This window comes from Podarcis liolepis (genome assembly GCF_965112155.1).
Source record: "Podarcis liolepis genome assembly, chromosome: 5".
In the NCBI taxonomy this organism is placed as follows: Eukaryota; Metazoa; Chordata; class Lepidosauria; order Squamata; family Lacertidae; genus Podarcis; species Podarcis liolepis.
In genome coordinates this window covers 91,305,174-91,325,819 of record NC_139556.1, presented here as the reverse complement: position 1 = coordinate 91,325,819, position 20,646 = coordinate 91,305,174, and the positions used below count along the sequence as shown (strand labels likewise).

Genomic DNA, 20,646 nt, shown 5'->3' with positions numbered 1-20,646 from the left:
CAAGAATGTCCAGTCATTCTTTTGAGATTCTCATGACTGCATGCAAATGTGGGGAAGAAGTGGGTAAAATTGAGTAAAATGGACTACAGAAGAAATTATTTCTCAATAAATAATAATAATAATAATTTTTTATTTATACCCCGCCCTCCCCAGCCAAGACCAGGCTCAGGGCGGCTAACAACCAATAATAGAAACAACTTGATTAAAATACAATTTAAAAGATTAAGATATAACATTAAAACATTAGGGTGCAATCTCTTCATAGGAGGAGAAAGGAAAGAGAAAGAGGGGGAGGGAATCAAACTGATTCTAAGCCAAAGGCCAGGTGGAACAACTCTGTCTTACAGGCCCTGCGGAAAGAGATCAGATCCCGCAGGGCCCTGGTCTCAAGAGACAGATCATTCCACCAGGCCGGAGCCAGTGTTGAGAAGGCCCTGGCTCTGCTTGAGGCTAATCTAACTTCCTTAGGGCCCGGGACCTCTAGGGTGTTGCTATTTATGGACCTTAAGGTCTTCCACAGGGCATACCAGGAGAGGTGGTCCCGTAGGTACGAGGGACATGGAACAAGAGAAGACTTTTTCTGTTTTGTTTTTTTAAAAAAGCAAAACGCTCAGGTTCACTACCAACATCCATTTAACTCAGCAGTGTGTACAGCAAGGAGGACCGGCAACAAAATCCTGTAGCGCTCAAGCTCAGGGTGCCATCCATGCCCTTTTCTAAGGCACACCATCCCATTCTCCCCTCCAAGCTTTCCTTTTTCTTACCAAAAGACACTTAGCATTCTGTGGGCACTGAGCATGCTCAGTCCTCTTTGGGGCTCAGGTTTTTTTGGGATGCCCCCTTATTGCCCCCCTCCCAAAGGCTTTTTAGTACTTCTGGAAACTTTGGGGCTCTTGTAAGCGTCCTGATTGCCGCCATCTTGGGCTGCACCCGGAGCTCCCTGTCTGCTAGTTCAAGGACTCTTGTGCCAGCATACGGGTGACTTTTGATGTTGTGCAGCATAGGATGCGAATGCAACCGTTTTGCGTGAAGCTCACCATGCAACGGGTCGTGCATACAGCATTATTACTAGCAACCTACTTCTGCGTTCCCTTGTGCAGCATCATTCTGCAGGCAGATAACGTTTAGCCATCAGAACGAAAGAATACTGCCCAGTGACTTTAACCTAGCGCTACATTAGAGGCAAAGGGACGCGGGTGGCGCTGTGGGTTAAACCACAGAGCCTGGGACTTGCCAGATCAGAAGGTCAGCGGTTTGAATCCCCGTGATAGGGTGAGCGCCCGTTGCTCGGTCCCTGCTCCTGCCAACCTAGCAGTTCAAAAGCACGCCAGAGTGCAAGTAGATAAATAGGTACCGCTCCAGCGGGAAGGTAAACGGCGTTTCCGTGCGCTGCTCTGGTTCGCCAGAAGCGGCTTAGTCATGCTGGCCACATGACCCGGAAGCTGTATGCCGGCTCCCTCGGCCAATAAAGTGAGATGAGCGCCGCAATCCCAGAGTCGGCCACAACTGGACCTAATGGTCAGGGGTCCCTTTACCTTTACCTTTACATTAGAGGCAGCCCTTTGTTTCCCAGCTGTCAACGTTCAGTATCAGTGCTTGCTAATACCGGGAGGGAGTACACATAGGCCCAGGGCAAAAACACGAATTGTTCATCCCCTCTTGCTACTCCCTAGCATCCATGAGTCAGAGATATCCTATCTGTGACAATAGGCCTCTTCTCTGTTGTATGCAACTGATGCTCTTAAGAAGTAATGTATCTTCTTGTGGATTAATCCGTTGTTTCATAGACTTCTTAACGCCCCACTTTCCCCCACCCCTTCTCTCCTCCCCCTTGCAGGTTTGTGTACTAGACCTACGGAAATAGCGCTATTAGTTGGAAGCCATGGACCGACTATGAATGTGTACATAGCCAAAATGACTGTCCCCTTGACCCATGTACTGCTATAGTCCCAATTGAACCATGGCCAGTTCCACTACAGCCAAACCCGAGAAAGAATTATATACATATACTGTGTATTAAAAAAAAAAAGCGAAAACAGACAAGACACACGGCAAACGATTAACACCCTGAAGAAGACGACAAGAGGTTGTTGGGTTCTTTTGTTTTTTCGTTTTTTCACAGCTTGTGAAGCCTGTTCACCAAGTGCTGGAATCTGCTGTGCCCCCACCCCACCCCACCCCACCCAAAATAACACGTGAGCATCTTTGGAAATGGAAAAACAAAAAACTAAACTAAACAGGAAGAGAAAGAGAGAGAGAGAGATGTAACCGTAGAGGAGCAGCTCGTTGTGTGTACCAAATTGGGGGAAGTTTCAGGTGGCTGCCTCCCTCCTTCCCTCCCCCCCCCTTCTGCATCCCCTCCCTTCTTCAAGGTTTTAAAAAATGGAATTCCCCTATCCCTCCACCCCTCCTTTCTTCTTTGGCTTCCTTTCTTCGTAGCGGATGAGCAGTTTTTGTGTACATTGCTTTTTAACACCCCCTACCCCCTTATTTTTGCTCAGAATTGGGGAGGGTGTGTGTGTGTGTGTGTAACGTTTTGCAGCCGTTCTTTCTGAATGCGTTATTTTAAAGGTGTAGGGATATCTCGACGGCGTTGTGGTTCCCTGTCCACAGCATAGGCAGGAAGGCAAGGAAGCGCAAAGCAGAACCTCTCGGAACATTGTAAGTTTGACATTCCTTTACATCGACGTAAGATCCATTACTCATGGGCTCACAGGCCAGGGGGCTGGGGTGGCCCGGCCTTTAGATATAAATATTATCTATAAAAGTGTGTTCCAAAAAGCAGTCGTTCCTTACTTGAGACATTTCAGGCAAACATCAAAGGGTACATTATTTTGTTTTTGTGTGTTTTAATCAAGAAGGTGCAGGGGTGTGTTTATACACACACATCAACACTCTGGTGTTTGGAACACATGCTCACAATGGAGGGATCAGGGTTGTGCCATTTGCTCCCACCTGAAGTTTGTGTGTTACGTTTTATATTTGCATAGGGACCTGCACACACAGACACAGTCGTGGTGTATCTGCAAGGAGTGGCTCTGGATTGCACCAGTCCTGGTTCCACCAAGGCATGGACATTCCAAAACATCAGCACAGGACTAATTCAATTTTTGCTTTAGCTGTAGCTTGGCAGTTTCTTTGAACCCATTGCTATAGTCTTAGAGCCCTAACTGCGCAACTGCTGCGAAGAAGGAAAGAAACGTGAGGGGAAAAGGATCGTTTGGTTTGCGCTCAAATTCACCTGGGCGAGGTTTTTTCCTGCTACAACATCCGGGCGACTCTTCGCCTGTTCCTTCTCAGATGTCTAGTGTCACCAAAGTCCAAATTAATTAAAAGTATTTTGAGTTTGGGGTGGGTGAGTAGGTGCCCGACACGACACATGCACACACTTTTTTCTTTTTAAATGTTTTATTATTATTTTAAAAATACAGAAATGTGTTTGCCACCTCATTGCTAATACTGGGGCGAGGTAAGCAGTTTGCTTGCTTACAGAAGCGTCCTACTGGAGATGTTTTGTCCATCCAAAATGTGTCAGAGAGCAGTTTTTACGCCTGTGCCGAACCAGTCTTGGCACTGGCAAAAGTTCAAAACGAATCGTGGCCCCTTTTTAGATCTGAAAGGAAACAGGGGGGGGGGAATCTGAGAATTGTTTCATGATTTATTTCAAGATGAATTTGACTTCTATCAGAAGCGTGGATCTCGCCCTGCTGCTCCCATTCCATAATTTCCATATTCCATCCCCCCCATCCCCCACAAAATCCAGCGCAAAAATACGACCACCACCAATAGTGGTGTTTCTTATCTCAAGCGTTGTTTTTCCTTTCCTTGCAGCGAGAGGTGGCCGTGGCAGAACTGCTCTCCACTCACATATTTGAGTAAAGCAAAAACCCCAGTAACATCAGCGCCCCTGCTTTGTGAAAAAAGTGGCATGAAAGCAGATTTTCCTCCAGTACTGCTGATGCACAGTGTTTTCATGCAATTCCCCGCCCCTTTTCAAAGCGAATTTTCCCCTCCTCTCTCTGGAGTCCGCTTCAACCGGCCCAATCTCTCTGCTGCTTGCCCCTCGATAACAAAGCCCTAGACAGAAACCTGCAGATTGGACTACAGCTCCCATCATCCATAACTATTAGCCGTGCTTGCTGGGGGTTGATGGGAGTTGGAGTCCCAGCAGCATCCGGACAGCCACAGGTTCCCTCACTTTTGCTTTATATAGCTTGTTGCAGATTGATCCTAATGCAGAGAAGGCAGCTTTTGGTCTCTTCTTTTTAGCCGATGACGTTTTGGGCTTTTTAGCATTGATTTCTGTGCGCACGAAACCATGTTTTGAGGCAGTTGGGAGTGCAGCTCAACCTTACACGGCATGGCAACCATTTTAGCCTACTTTTAATACACACAAACACATCAGTTATTACTAATGGGGGAGTTGCTACCTTAACGCGAAACAGGCAAAAGGAAGATTTATACCCACAAGGGCAGTCAGTCATCTGATAGGCTCTCTACCAGCTGTTTGTATGGTTTGGGAATAGGCTCAAGATGTTCAGAACAATTTCCCTGTGAATTTTGATATGTAAGAAACTCTTAACCTGTTGAATATCTGGCACTTGGAACATTTTTTTTGTGCTTTTTATTGCTGGAGGTCCAGGACTGTTGCTGACCTCTGTCATTATTAAAATAATTTTTAAAAAAAGTTTTAAAAAATGTAAAATGAAATAAAATAAAAAATCTGTGCAATAATTTTAAACTGTGCTCCCAGAAATAGACACAAATGTGTTTGGGGATTTTTGTTTTGAATATATTTAAACGGCTCCCCCCCCTTTCCCTCCCCCCTTTAGCAACGCAAATGTCAATTGCACTGAACTTAAATCTTAAAAAAAAAAGTCAGAGGTGATTCTTGATAGTACTTTTGTATTTTGATATGGACAGTCTGTTCATTTTTCATACAAGCTGTTGAACGGATATTTCAGCGGACTTTAAAAAACTGTATAAAAACATTGATGGTGTTGAAACTCTTTTGACACAGCTGCAAGATTCCTCAGCAACGTCCACATTTCTGGTTTTGCAACCGTTTAGCTGCTTTTCTTTCCGTTTTGGTTTTTTCCTGTTTGTTTTGTGATTTGATTCTAGCCACCTACGTACGAGATAGCATGCAGACATTGCCGGGGCTTCATTATCACCAAATCCTGGGCTGATTCCCCCTTCTTCCCCTCCCCCCGCTTTTGCTTCTAACACAATTCAAGGTTGTCGTTTAGTTGTGTGTGTGTATCCATGTGCGGGGGCCAGAAGACGCTCAGCCGCTCTCTCTCTCTCTTGAGATCACGTGGGCCGGATCCCAAACTCCAAAGCCCCGCACCACTCAAGAGGGGAGCGTTATTGTCGTGGGCCGAAACGCCCGAGCTGCAAACTTTTGCCCCAAGTGCTATGCACCTATTCCCACTGAAGTTGTGACGGTCGAGAGTACGCAGTAGGTTTCGCAAGACTGTAGCCCCCCCAGCTGCGCTCCAGAGAATAAAATTTCAGATAGGTTTGCATCTTGAGCCTTCCCAAAAAACCTCTCCTCCCACTACCACCTTTCTTGAGACTGCAGCCTCTTCATCTCACTAAATCCCCCAGTGCAAGCTGCTTTTGAAAACCAGCTAAGGGCGCAGAGGGGGTTTTTTTTTTTTTGGCGATAAGATCACGAGGGCAGGGGAAACGGCCCTCGTCACCTGGCTGCGGTCTCTTGCAGTTGTGGGCTGCTCGAACCTCAGCCCTGAAGTTGCCCGTGGTTTTGCTGCTGTCCTCTTTTATCGATGTGCTACAGTGCTGCTCCAGTTCTGAACCAGCTTCTCGTCTTCAGCATGAGACGAGCATGTAAAAGATGGCATTTGATGGGGGACGACAGGTCGGCATGTTTAGAAGGAACTTCTCAAGTGCCAATCATTCTATACAGGGATTCCAGGGAGGAAAATCTACACCATCTGGACCTCTTGAGGTCAGCCCCCAGATATTGGGGCCTTCAACCCTGTCTTTCACTCATAACGGTGACGTGCTTTTACAGGGGGGATGCATTTGCCATGACTATACAAGAACATCTATAGAGGGGCATCATGACCATCAGTGGTCATGGAAAGTCATTTTTAGAAATAAGCTTCCCAAGTTAATGCAATAATAATTTTACAAAACAACTTTTATTTATATCTCGGCCGAAGTCAAGCTCAGGGCGGCTAACATCAGATATATAACATTGGTATAAAATCAAACAGTAATTAAATTACCTCCTAAAAACAGGTCAAAATCAAATTAAAGTCTAATTAGATGGCTTTCCGCAGGGTTAGGGTTGGGAGCAGTAAGTGCTCTGGCTTTTGCATCTGACTGGCATTTTCTACCACGTGTTAAGAGGGGAAAGTTTGGAGCATGGTTTTGATAAGCATTGCGTGGATGACGAAATGCCTGGTAAGTTTCAGCCAAACCATCATAACGATGGTGAGAAATTGATTGGAGCTGTACTGCAGTCTCAGTCTGAACGGCAAGCCTTGGTGAAACTGAGATGTAGGTACACGTCAGTGAGGCTTCGGCTAAAAACAGATCCACCTTTGCTGGGTCGCATCATTAAAGTGTCCTTCTGGCAGAGAATATGATGGGGGCTTAAATTGGTCTCAGCGTATTCTAAGAGCAATGATAATTTTGTTGGCCAGTGAGAAAAATAAATAATCCCAAGTACACATCAGGTCAGTACCACTATTTTGGTCGGCTTTTAACATATGCATTGCCCTAGTATTCTAAATTTGCTCACAAAGGTCTTCAGCCCTAGATGTCTTTCTGAAATTGGGCGGTATGGTTTTTTCCCTTTCCTTTTTTCTGACTACTGCAACTGAGACGTGAACTCGTCTAAACCCTTTCTGCGAGGGAGGGGGGCAAGAAGCATTGCAAAATAGAGAGGATCCGCTCCGCAATCTCTCGTGATTAGAAATCCTCCTGATCTCCAAAGGGAAAACGACCCCCGCCGACTGTAGGTGAGAACAAACTTGCTGCAAAGGTTGACTTTCTGAAGCAGCAAGCCGAAAATCTCACAAGCTGAGCAAGGGGATCTGGAAACGGCCGCCTGCCATAGTCATTTGGCTTAATTTAGTAATTGCTTCCAGAATTGGTAGGAAGGGAGCAGCATTATGGCATATGGATACCAAGCCAGCGAGAGAGAATATCCATACTTTGGATCTAAAAGGAGGTGTATGTGCATTCAATGCACAGACAGTCCCCACCTCCCTCCATCCCTCCAATTCGTCAAAACCTGGAGGCTCCTCCTTTCCATGCTGAGTTTTTTTTTTTAAAAAAAATTAAATAAAATAAAAACCCTTTAATAGGTACCTTCTTTGCTGGCTTCCTGCCTTTCGGGGTTCATGCACATGAGCCAAACGAGTCATTTTCTGGATAAGTCTCGGTTTGGTGGACAGCAGCAAAGGTTTGATATCGGGAGCCTTCAGTCTTCTTGAGGAAGAAGACTCTTGAAGCTACGACAGGGTTATCCTGTAAGGTGAACTGGCGTCTCTTTAATTGCCAGCCCCATAACGACACAGGATCTTCAAAACAGCTGGGTTTGACGATGCAAGGTTGGTCAGTCCCAAAATTGTGGCCAAGCCTGAATGTGCTCCTATAGTTTTATTTTGGGTTTGTTTCTTGCATTTGTGGATGAATTCAGGAAGTCAAACTCTTGTTTCGTGGTTGCTTCTCCTGTGTGCTTTGCGATATCGTTTCTCTCGACAGGCCGCGGGAAGTCAGTCAGTCACCTATAATACAAAAGTAAACTCTTCTTTTCCTTCTACTACTCTCTCTCCTGACTTTGACATTGTAGTTGTAAAAAAAAGACAAAATGCAAAAAAAAAAAAAAGGTTCCGATTTGGAGTTGCTAATATTTTGGGTCTACTTCTGTGAGCCTACCTATAGCACTGGATAAAAAAAAAATATGTCTTCATCACTTCTTCAGTTATATATCCAGTTAAATTTACAGATGTTGTACAAGTGTAAAACCAGCCCATGTGACAGGTTTTTTTTCTTTTCTTTTTTACTTGTTCAGAAAGACTTTTTATTGTTCAGTTTTCATGATTTATTGTCTAAAGAAGACTGATATAGATGTTCTATACTGTCCTGGACCCATGTTAATTACACCTTTTATGATGTATTTTGGTTCCACATCACAATGATTTTGTCTTCTCAAAAGCCCTTTTCTTAAACTGTTTCTAGGCACATTTTTTTTTTCTGTTGCAGTTCCCCCCCTTTGCATTGTATTGCTCTGACAAGTGTAATTTGAATCAGATCTGAAAGAGGTCCAGAATAAAATATATTTTGATACGATGCTGGCTATATGGTCTCTTCACCTTCAGTTTCACTTTTAGTTTGTAAAAATTTATTCCAAACCGTCCAACACAAATGCCCTCTGGGCAGCTCGCCCATCAAAGAAAGCAAAGCAGTAAATGGCAATTCCAAAATAGAATTGTGATAAATCAACACAAACACAAACACTCAATAACTTTAAACAGGGATATGATAACCTGAAACCAAGCCTACACTGCAGATGAACTCACGGGTTCGTTAAGTGAAAGTTTCAACTTGCAATCAGTTTGAAAGCTGATCTAGTTTTCACCAAAAAGCTGGAACTTAACTTGGCTTATCCTTACACTTAGCTTATGTGCTGCGTTGTATAACCTAAAGCTGAATCCTACTCTGAGCTTGAGCCAATGCTATGACTTTGTGACCTGAAACTGACTTTACCACTGGTTATCCTTGTGGGATGTCTTCAGGAGAAGAAAAGACTAAGGAGTAAAACCAGAGGAGAGTCCCTAATATAGTTGGATGGTGCCTTGTACGTCTCTTTCTGGTAACTCGGGTGCAAAACATATTGCTCTGCCTTCCTTTGAAACATCAGCAAGGCTGAGAGGGAGAGCTGCTACTCCAGGGAGATCATTTTGATGCAGCTAGCTTGCTGATTCTTTGGCGCTCACTCGTAGCTGAGTAAGATTGTCTTCCATGAACAGTTTTAACAGTGAGTCCGTAAGTGACTGTGGAGGCCAATTCTGGATCCACACATCCTTCCACAGTGGGGACATAGGTTTCCGGTTGGGAGTTGATCACGGTGAGGGTTTGCCAAGCACGTTTCTCCCTTTCGTCCTGAGTTTGAGTGTCTTCAAAGCCCATGACACCTTTGGTAAAGGCTGTTCTCCAATTTGAGCGCTCAGCCGGTCAGTGTTTCCCAGTTGTTGGTGTTTATACTACATTTTTTTAGATTTCCCTTAAGAGTCTTTAAACCTCTTTTGTTGACCACCAGCATTACGCTTTCCATTTTTAAGTTTGGAGATGCTGTTAGTATAGCACTTTTGACTTCAACCCTGGAGGCGCACCCCATTTTCTCTAGAGACAGATGGAAGCCTACAACAACCACTGGAAAACTATATATTTGTAATAATGATGATAATAATAATAATAATATTTTTTATTTATACCCCGCCCTCCCCAGCCAAGGCCGAGCTCAGGGTGGCTAACAAGCAATAATAAAAACAAGTTGAATGAATACAACTTAAAAACAAGATTAAAATACATTAAAATATTGAAACATTAAAATATTAAAATGTAGCCTCATCGCAGGAGGAGAAAGGAAAAGAAAAAAGAGGGGGAGGGAATCAAATTGGCTCCAAGCCAAAGGCCAGGCAGAACAACTCTGTCTTACAGGCCCTGCAGAAAGAAATCGGCTCCTGCAGGTCCCTGGTCTCATGAGCCAGTGCCAGTGTTGAGTTATGAGCCGGGGCCAATGTTGAAAAAGCCCTGGCTCTGGTTGAAGCTAATCTAACTTCCTTAGGGCCCGGGACCACTAGGGTTTTGCTATTTATGGACCTTGAGGCTCTCCGTGGGGCGTACAGGAGAGGCGGTCCTGTCGGTACGAGGGTCCTAGGCCGTGAAGGGCTTTAAAGGTCAAAACCAGCGCCTTAAATCTGACCCTGTACTCCACTGGGAGCAAGCGCAGCTGGAAAAGCACTGGGTGAATATGCTCCCATGGCAGAAACCCCATGAGGAGCCTATAATGTAGACTATACATTACCCTGTCTCTAAAAAGGGAGGGGGTTAATCTTGGTTTCTGGTTGCGGTTTACTGTGCCCCCTCCACGGCTACCCTATTAGGGTAGAACTGAAGCCTTAAGTTTCCACAGGACTTATACCACTAGAATTGTGCTCCTGGCATACGGTGCTTTTGCTGTGCTCCTGTGGCAGTTTAGCTGGCGCTTTAGTAAATTAAGTCAATGGGTGGGCTTTAACTCCAGTTACCTAACTCACTTGTTACCTTGATGCTTTTGGCTCAGGAGCAAAGATCAGGTGGAGCTCCTCTTTAGCTCATGAAGATTGGACAGAAACTAAATCTAGCACAGGAGCAGCTAATTTAACCCAGTTTAATAGCACCCAAGGATGCCCCCCCCCCCATTTTCCACTTTAAAAGCACAAATCAAGTTTCATGTAAGGCGCTTACAATATCATCATCGCCATATGTGTACACATTCTTTGGCTTCTCTTAGTGAGAAGGTGGCAAAGGCCGTACCACCTTTCGACTTAAAACTTCATCTTGCTGCAATTCGTCTCAATTCAGGTCTCCAGAGATGATTAGTGGACTCTTTCTTCTTCTAAAGCTGCTGATGTGATTCTTCTGAAATGTTGCCTCCGCTCATCTTTTTAACGATCCGACGTTAGTATTTTGGCAAAGGTGGGTTTTTGGATCTCACTAGGCATGTAATAATCACTTGTGCTTCATTACCTTGCAAGTTGATGCAGTTTTACTTCCAAAGCTTTTCAAAAGGCTACGGTAGAGGTGTGTGTGTGTGTGTGTGTGTGTGTGTGTGTGTGTGTGAAGGCTCAACTAAAGAGATGTTAGGAGACTCCTGCTCCCGTCCCAGAACTACAATTCCCAGAGTGGCATGATAATGAAATCTGAATTCTAGTTCTCCTAGCAACTCTCAGTATCCTTACCAAACTTTCCAGGAGTCTTTGTGGAAGCCATGGCTGTTAAAAGTGATATCAAAACACCTCAAATGCACAGTTCAGATGTAGCCTTAGAGCTGGAAAGGCCTCAGAGCTCATCCAGCCCATCTGCCTGGCAATGCAGGAAATCCATTGCACAGCAACCTCGATAAGCAGCCACCAAACGTCTGCTTGAAGACCTCTAAAGGAGGAGAGTCCATCTTCTGAGGCAGTCTGTCCCACTGTTGAACATATTGTATCATCAGGAGGCTCTTCCTACTGTTTAGCTAAAGTCCCACTTTCTTTTAATTTGAACTGGATCCTCTGGAGTAACAAAACAAATGCCTCCCATTTCCATTATTCCAGTCCAGGGACAGTCCCAGGTTTGCAGAAGCCATCCCGGTTTCTGATTTGATCCTGGAAGGTCCCACTTTTCCTTAGGACATCCATATTTTCATTGGAGAAATGTCAGAGGGTATGGGAGGAAGTCCCTATTTCCATCGCAGGGTAGGAAGTTATGTGGGCCTTCTCAGTAGTGGCGCCCACCCTGCGGAACACCCTCCCTTCAGATGTGAAGGAAATAAGCAGCTATCCTATCTTTAAAAGACATCTGAAGGCAGCCCTGTTTAGGGAAGTTTTTAATATTTAATGCTGTGCTGTTTTTAACATTTGATTGGGAGCCGCCCAGAGTGGCTGGGGAAACTCAGCCAGATGGGCGGGGTATAAATAAATTATTATTATTATTATTATTATTATTATTATTATTATTATTATTATTATTATTATTAATTATGTGACCTCCAGGCCAAGGAGATAAGTAAGTTAGAACCTTTAGAAGACATCTGAAGGCTGTCCTGTATAGGGAAGCTTTTAAAAAATGTTTTATATATTATTATGTTTTAATATATATTGGAAGCCACCTAGGGTGGCTGGGGCTACCCAGTCAGATGGGTGGGGTATAAAAAATAAAATGGTCATCTTCAAATATCTGCATGAAATACGGAGCAAGCTTGTTTTCTACCGCTCCAGAGGGTAGAATCTGAACCAATGATCGAAATTATGAGAGGGGATATTCCGACTAAACCAGGGGTCAGCAAACTTAGCGCGCCTCAGGCCAGTGTCTCCAGCGCCGATTGCACGCTGGGCCAGAGGGCGGGGGAGTGTGTGCCCATATATGTGTGCACATGCTATTTCTGGCACACTTCTGGGTTGGAGGAGCACCGGAAATAGCTTGTGCGCATGTGCACGGGCCTCCTCCGACCCGGATGTGCACAAGAAATAACGCGCATGCGCAAATAATGCTTGCGCATGCGCACAAATTAGTTTTGGTGCTCCTCTGAGCTGGAAGTGGGCAGTCATGCAGGGGCAGTAAGAGGGGTCGCTGCAGGCCAGATAAATGAGTCCCTCAGGCCTTATCCGGCCCACGAGCCTTAGTTTGGGGACCCCTGGACTAAACATTAGGAAGAATTTTCTGACAATAAGAGCTGTTCAACAATGGCATGGATTCCCTCAGAAGGTGGCTGGCTCTCCTCCATTGGAAGTTTTTAAACACAGGTTAGATCACCATCCATCAGGGATTCTTTTAGCTGTGATGAACGTGTTACAGGAGTTTGAATTTGATGACCCTTGCGGTCCCTTCCAACTCTACAATTTGTTGGATTCTAGGATATTGTAGAATGGGCAGGAATCTTCAAACGGGAGGTGGGGCTTATCCAGACTGCCAGGGCTTCTAGATTGCCCTTGGGATTCTCCTAGGCCACACCCCCTCTTCTCAGGACACACCACTTACTGTTCCCACGATGTATCCTCAAGTGCTTTGACCTGGAACGAACATGTCCCTGAACTGTGATAATGCCTCTTGCATTCTGGGATGGAGCATAAAGAGGTGGTGTGGGGAGTATCTGTGTGTAGAAACACCTGAAATATGCATGACTGGAATGTACCATACTGTACAACGGTAACAACAGTTTGATGGCTCAGACCAACCAACCACCAAAATATTGTTGTTGTTGTTTTTATTATTATTATTATTATTATTATTATTATTATTATTATTATTATTATTATTTTATTTGTACCCCTCCCATCTGGCTGGGTTTTCCCAGCCATTCTGGGCGGCTTCCAACAAAATGTCACACATTCCATTAAAATGTCACACATTAAAAACTTCCCTGTTTTCTAAATGTCAGGTAGTTGTTTATCTCTTTGAGATCTGAAGGGAGAGCGTTCCACAGGGCGGGCACCACTACCGAGAAGGCCCTCTGCCTGGTTCCCTGTAGCTTTGCTTCTTGCAATGAGGGAACCGCCAGAAGGCCCTCGGCGCTGGACCTCAGCGTCCGGGCGGAACGATGGGGGGTGGAGACGCTCCTTCAGGTATACTGGGCTGAGACCGTTTAGGGCTTTAAAGGTCAGCACCAACACTTTGAATTGGGCTCAGAAACATCAGCATCCAATTCTCACAGGGTGCCTATGGGAAGTCTGCAAGCAGGGCATGAGGGCAATCACATTGAGATGCCAATCAGATGTTCTGTCACTGGATGATGGCCCTCTCCAGTCTAAGGCAGCCCACCTCTTTGGGGACCCTGGACATCAGTGATGTAACTAGTTAGGGTGGGAAACACAAGGCAAACAAGCTGGGGGACAAAACAGGAGGTTTCCAGTAGCCCCTCTTTGCAGGAGTTGCTGGGAGGATGGATCCAGTTACACTCAGGAGACCTCAGGTGAGTTTGTGTTCCAAGGTAAGGTGTAGCTACAGAGGAGCCATTCACACCAGGGCAAAAGACAGCAAAAGTTTTTTCTCAAGAACTTGAACGTGGCCCAACAGTGGGAGGGAGAATAAATCTTTGCACCTTAAGACCCCGGGAGGTCAGTTTGCTGCCCTCTTTCCATTATGCACATAATTTAATTTCTTATGCTTACATGCCAACCAATATCGTATGGCAATAAAAAGGGCAAGACATATGCTAATCGACAGCTCTGATAATTACAGAATCTTCAAATTAATTAACAAGCCAATGGCAGCCAAACATTAGCATTTAGAAAGAGCTTTGCTGCATTAACCGCTAATGAGTTCGTTTTAAATCTATCGCGCAGCCCATTTTGGAAAGCGTGGGCCATATTTAATCATATTCAATCAGATTTAATAATGAAAATCCTTAACATCAGGCATTGTTGAGTGCGAAATTGCCATGGGATTTTTAATTGTTAAAATGTGAGGCTGCATTTTTTAATGGCTACTCTTTAATTGAATAGGAAGTTCCGGTGGAAATTGGGTCATACACGTATGTATGTGAATGGGCGCAGACCCTCCAAGTGTCCCTATTTTCCATGGACAGTCCCGGATTTACAGAAGCCATCCCAGTTTCTGATCCGTCCTGCTTTTCCTTAGGAGTCTCTATTTTCATTGCAGAAATGTTGGAGGGTGTGGAGTTATTCGACCCCCAAGCCATCTGAAGGCAATCCTGTATAGGGAAGTTGTTTTTTAAAAAAGTATGTTTTATTATGTTTTTACATTTGTTGGAAGCCGACCCGAGTGACTGGGGCACCCCAATGAGATGGGCAGAGTTTAAATAATAAAACTGTTATTTATATTATTATTATGGAATAGGATCTCCCTATCTTTATCAAAGAAATGATGAAGGGGTGGATCTACACACAGGTGAAAAACGCTAAAAATAAGTCTGAAATGAAAGCATCATAACCAAAGAAAAAAACACTATGGAAAACTGCAAAAAATTATCCGCCATCTGGTGTTGCATGTTTATAACGCATAACTAACGTAGCTGAGTCCAGGATCACGGGTGGCGCTGCAGTCTAAACCACTGAGCCTCTTGGGCTTGCCGATCAGAAGGTCAGCGGTTCGAATGCCCGCGACAGAGTGAGCTCCCGTTGCTCTGTCCCAGCTCCTGCCAACCTAGCAGTTTGAAAGCATGCCAGTGCAAATAGATAAAGAGGTACTGCTGGGGCGGGAAGGTAAACTGCATTTCCGTGTGCTCTGGTTTCCATCATGGTGTCCTGTTGCACCAGAAGCAGTTTAGTCATGTCAGCCACATGACCCGAAAAGCTGTCTGTGGACAAACGCCAGCTCCCTTGGCCTGAAGCGAGACGAGCGCTTCATCCCATAGTTGCCTTTGACTGGACTTAACCACCCAGGGGTCTTTTACCTTACCTTTTACCTTTACCTAGGTGGGCATTGACATGCAATGGAATGGGTCTGGTACTGCTCTTCCCCTTTCCCTTTGTGGAAGGGATTCTGAACCAGCAGAGGTTCCCACTGCCATATGGGATGGGGGACTAATTTTAGCAGCAGCAGCAGCAGCAGCAGCAGCAACTATAACAACCTTGCAGCCCCCTGTTTCACCTTCCCATTCGGCTCTGGAGGGCCCCCAACCTTCCGCAACAAGTGGTCTTGAAGGGGGAAAGAAGCCCATGGGCAGGGGAGGCAAGGCAATAGGCCTCTTGCTGCCCACCTGCTGGTGGCTGGGTTGTTGTTGTTGTTTAGTCATTTAGTCGTGTCGGACTCTTTGTGACCCCATGGACCAGAGAGCGCCAGGCACTTCTGTCTTCCACTGCCTTCCGCAGTTTGGTCAAACTCATGCTGGTAGCTTCGAGAACACTGTCCAACCATCTCGTCCTCTGTCGTCCCTTTCTCCTTGTGCCCTCCATCTTTCCCCAAATCAAGGTCTTTTCCAGGGAGTATTCTCTTCTCATGAGGTGGCCAAAGTATTGGAGCCTCAGCTTCAGGATCTGTCCTTCCAGTGAGCACTCAGGGCTGATTTCCTTAAGAATGGATAGGTTTGATCTTATTGCAGTCCATGGGACTCTCAAGAGTCTCCTCCACCACCATAATTCAAAAGCATCAATTCTCCGGCGATCAGCCTTCTTTATGGTCCAGTTATTTCAGCAAATGCTGAAGAGACACCTCTTTATCCTTGCCTTTGACCCTTGAGATTCTACCTGAGTGCTCACTGGAAGGACAGATCCTGAAGCTGAGGCTCCAATACTTTGGCCACCTCATGAGAAGAGAAGTCTCCCTGGAAAAGACCCTGATGTTGGGAAAGATGGAGGGCACAAGGAGAAGGGGGCGACAGAGGATGAGATGGTTAGACAGTGTTCTCGAAGCTACCAGCATGAGTTTGACCAAACTGCGGGAGGCAGTGGAAGACAGGAGTGCCTGGTGTGCTCTGGTCCATGGGGTCACGAAGAGTCGGACACGACTAAATGACTAAACGACAACAACATACAATTTGAAGACTGGACAAAACTGTGGAAAGTAATTATGAAATTTACGGACTGTATATTGCTGAGAGAGAATTATATGAAGATGATGTATAGATGGTATATATCACCGGTCAAATTAGCAAAGATGTATAAAAATGAAAAGAAGGAGTGTTGGAGGTGTGAGGCTGAAGGTCCTTTTTTATCATATGAGGTGGGATTGTAAAAATATTCTGGGAAATGATATACAATGAATTGAAGAAAATGTTGAAAATAACATTTGTTAAACAACCAGAAACCTCCCTGTTAGGTATTTTAGGTCAAGATCTGCCAAAAGAGAAGAGGCATTATTTATGCATGCTACTACGGCGGGGTGAATTCTGATAGCACAAAACTGGAAGACTGGAGAAATCCCAACAAAAGAACAATGGCAAGAGAAATGGATGAATTACGCAGAACTGGCAAAACTGATGGATAGACTACGAGAAAAAGACAACAGTGACTTTGAAAAAGAGTGGGAACCTTTTAGAATATATTTGCAGAAACAAAGTAAGAACATCGACTTGATGCCAGGATTTAAATAAACACTCACATCTTTATTAACAGAGAACATTCAAAATAATGAAGAAATGATATTGTAATAAGAGGGTAACAAACCAGAAATGGAAGCTGAGGGAAGCCCGGGAGGGAAAGGGTGAAGAGGTGTAATATGTATGTTATTGATATGAGATGTACGTAATGACAGAGAAGAAAGTGAATAAAAAATTATTTTTTAAGAAAAGACTACGGACATCTCTGTCCAATACAAGTACAAAGCCCACCTCCCCCTGCCCTGCACTGCTGCCCCCTCCCAAATAACCAGAAATTCGAAACCCAGATCTGGAGTTTTGCTGCTCCGGCGCTCTGGTGTAAATTAAGTGAGAGCTCCTATATCGTTTGTGAGGATCTGTGTCATAAATATCTCCATTAAGTAGCAATTAAGATGCTGGGATTTAGGCTCTGTGCTGTTCTAGGAGGTAATTATAAAAGAATTGGATTAATTAGCCACTGAATTATTTATGTAGACATAAATATTGCACACGCGATTAGTGCTAAATAGGATACTGCTGCCCCAAAAAGGCGAGGTAAAGATAAATTGATTTCCATGTTGCTGCTTCAGTTCCCTGCCCACCAAATCTACAGCCGGACGTATTGAGATTCCTCTTCCAAAGCAAGCCATTTATTCTGGTAGAGTTTGTGTCTCAAATGGCTACCATTTTATGTGTGCAGGTGCTTCTTTCTCGCTCGCTTTTTGATATAACCTTTTCTGTTTTTAAGTGATATCCTGCCTTTCCTCACAAGGAGCCAAGGTACACCACCCTTTTCAGACCAAACCTTATGTTAGGCCCTGTCTGCACTATATGTTTAATAACAACAACAACAACAATTTATTATTTATACCCCGCCCATCTGGCTGGGCTTCCCCAGCCACTCTGGGCGGCTTCCAACAAAACATTAAAATACAGTAATCCATCAAACATTAAAAGCTTCCCTAAACAGGGCTGCCTTCAGATGTCTTCTAAAAGTCTGGTAGTAGTTGTTCACTTTGACATCTGGTGGGAGGGTGTTCCACAGGGCAGGGGCCACCACCAAGAAGGCCCTCTGCCTGGTTCCCTGTAACTTGGCATCTCGCAGTGAGGGAACCGCCAGAAGGCCCTCAGCGCTGGACCTCAGTGTCCGGGCAGAATGATGAGGGTGGAGACGCTCCTTCAGGTATACTGGACCGAGGCCAGTTTAAACCAGCACCATACCACTTTAAACAGTTGTGGCTTCCCTCAAAGAATCCTGGGAGGTGTAGTTTGTTAAGGGTGAGGAGAGTTGTCTGGCGGCCTCACCCTATCTCCCTCATGGAGCTACAGTTCTCAGAGTGGCCTCTTCCCTTGGAATTCTGGGAATTGTAGTTCTGTGAAGGGAAATTGGGGGGGGGCAGTCTCCTAACAACTCTCAGTGCCCTTACCAATTACACTTCCCATGATTTTTTTTGGGGGGGGAAGACTAGGGTTTTACTGACACCTGCAAAATTGTTGAGCTTTTTTTAAAGGAAGATTCCCCCCCCCCCCGCCAAAAAGAAATTGTTGAGTTTTTTTGGGGTTTTCCAGGACATTTATTCTGCCAATCCCCCCAACACCATTTTGACACCCCCAAAACAGGACATAGCGTAGATGGGGCCTTGGAGGGAAGCAGTGGATGGGCCTATAGGTAAAATTGGGTGAAGAAACAGGTGTGTAACTCCTACCTTTGAAGAGTAAGTTACACTTACAGCCATGCAAAAGTCAGAGGTTTCTATGTACAGGTGTGTAACCCACTGGTAGGGTTGCCATACGTCTGGGAATTCCTGGACATGCCCTCTTTTGGGGGGTCCGACATGCCCAGCTGGGGGGAATTTTACATTTTAAAGCAAATGTCCTGGATTTTGGGGCTTTGCTTATTTTAATGTGTTTGTGTGTGGGGGGGGGGGGCAGTGGGGGTGTTCAGGCTTGGGCTCAGCAGCAGAGGAGGTGATTGCCCTAAAAAAGCTCAAGAACTTTTTGTGTCTGCATTTTTACCTCTTGAAATACAGCAACCCTATGCACTGGTGTATATTTCTTTAATGCAGGTGTTGCTAACCTCTGATTAGTTGGCACATTTCAATTTTGAGAGAGTGCTGGGGGGCACCAGTCATAAAATGGCTGCCCTGGAGGGGACAGGACATAGCACAGAATGAGAGGGACAGCCACCTCTGATAATAATAATAATAATAATAATAATAATAATAATAATAATAATAATAATAATAAATTTCTACCCCGCCCACCTGGCTGGGTTTCCCCAGCCACTCTGGGCAGCTTCCAACAAAAGATTAAAAATACATTAAAACACACTGATGCTGTTGCCGTCTAATAACAACAGGGACCCCCCCAAAAAAAACACACCTTGCACCACTCTCATTTCACAAAAATCACTTGGAAGGTACCTGCACATTTTGCCCCATAACAACTCTTTTAGCTGTTGACTGGTTCAGTGAAGTTTCCTGACCTCCCCCAAGGATAATAACAGAGCCAGAACAAATGAAGGAGAAAAATGTATCCACCAATTCGTAGTTGAAAAGGAAATTGTGCCTAAGCCACTAAAACAGCCAATTATATTCTAGTATGCCGAAGCCCACAGAGCATTTGGTGAGGTCCACTTGCAGTATCTTTGCCTCTGAAGAAATCGGAATATAGATATTTTTCGCTCCCCTTCGGCTGTGTGAATGGGTAATTAAAAAGAGGTGGCTTATTACACAGCAAGGACCTTATAAATCAGGCAGCAAATAGGAGGACGAGGGGACCATTAGCGCCTGTGTGCTAATAGTTATCCTTCTGTACTTGCTATTATGGAAAGAAATTTCAAACCACATTTATTATCCCATCGACTGGCTGTCACTGACAAGTCACGTTCCTGATCGTGCAAGGGGCAAATTTATTCCTTAATGGCAGCCGTGAGCTTGATAGTGAAGACGGATACTGTTTTAGGCTGGTCTCCTTACTTGGGGGTAAATGATGTTGCACTCGATGAGAGAAACGTCTACCTCTGTGTTGGCATGTGCAGGATTGCACTGTGTCATGATCAGCCTTGCCACAAAGCATTATGAGGCACTTGCTTCAGGCAGGCAAATTCCAGAAGGGGCTGACATTTATGTCTGTGCATCACACGTGGGTGGTGCTGTGGGTTAAACCACAGAGCCTAGGACTTGCCGATCAGAAGGTTGGTGGTTCGAATCCCCGTGACGGGGTGAGCTCCAGTTGCTCGGTCGCTGCTCTTGCCAACTTAGCAGTTCAAAAGCATGCCAGTGCAAGTAGATAAATAGGTACCGCTCGGGTGGGAAGGTAAACGGCTTTTCCGTGCGCTGCTCTGGTTCGCCAGAAGCGGCTTAGTCATGCTGGCCACATGACCCGGAAGCTGCATGCCGGCTCCGTCGGCCAATAAAGCAAGATGAGCATCACAACCCCAGAGTCGGCCGCAACTGGACCTAATGGTCAGGGGTCTCTTTACCTTTACCTTTATCACACTACAAGAATGGTGCTCTGGAGAAGGTGCTAGACTACAGAGACTTGAGTAATAATAATAATAAGAAGAATAATTTGTCCCAGCCCACCTGACTCAGTCGCCTCAGCCACTCTGGGTTGTTGCCAGCAAAATAAGAATCCACAATAAAGCATCAAACATTAAAAACGTCCCTATGCAGGACTGCCTTCAGATGTCTTCTAAAAGTTTGTTTCCTTGACTTCTGCTGGAGGGTGTTCCACAGGGCAGGCACCACTACTGAGAAGGCCCTCTGCCTGGTCCTCTGTAACTTTACTTCTTGCATTGAGGGAACAACCCCAGAAGGCCCTGGGATCCAGCAGGCTGTCTTGATCTTATTGCAATAATCTGAGCAATATCGTCAACCACTCCT

The 20,646-nt window shown here is 45.1% G+C and overlaps 1 protein-coding gene across 5 annotated transcripts in view; it reads left to right on the top strand.

The window, feature by feature from the left end:
- TBL1XR1 (TBL1X/Y related 1) overlaps positions 1–7,299 on the top strand; it is a 190,531-nt gene extending 183,232 nt beyond the window's left edge. For all 5 annotated transcript variants that reach the window (XM_083504263.1, XM_083504267.1, XM_083504266.1 and 2 more), the window contains exon 16: positions 1,838–7,299. In XM_083504263.1, coding sequence (XP_083360389.1) covers positions 1,838–1,864 — 27 coding nt within the window. In that variant the 3' untranslated portion in view covers positions 1,865–7,299. The remainder of the gene's footprint in view (positions 1–1,837) is intronic.
- The last annotated feature ends 13,347 nt before the right edge of the window (positions 7,300–20,646 follow it).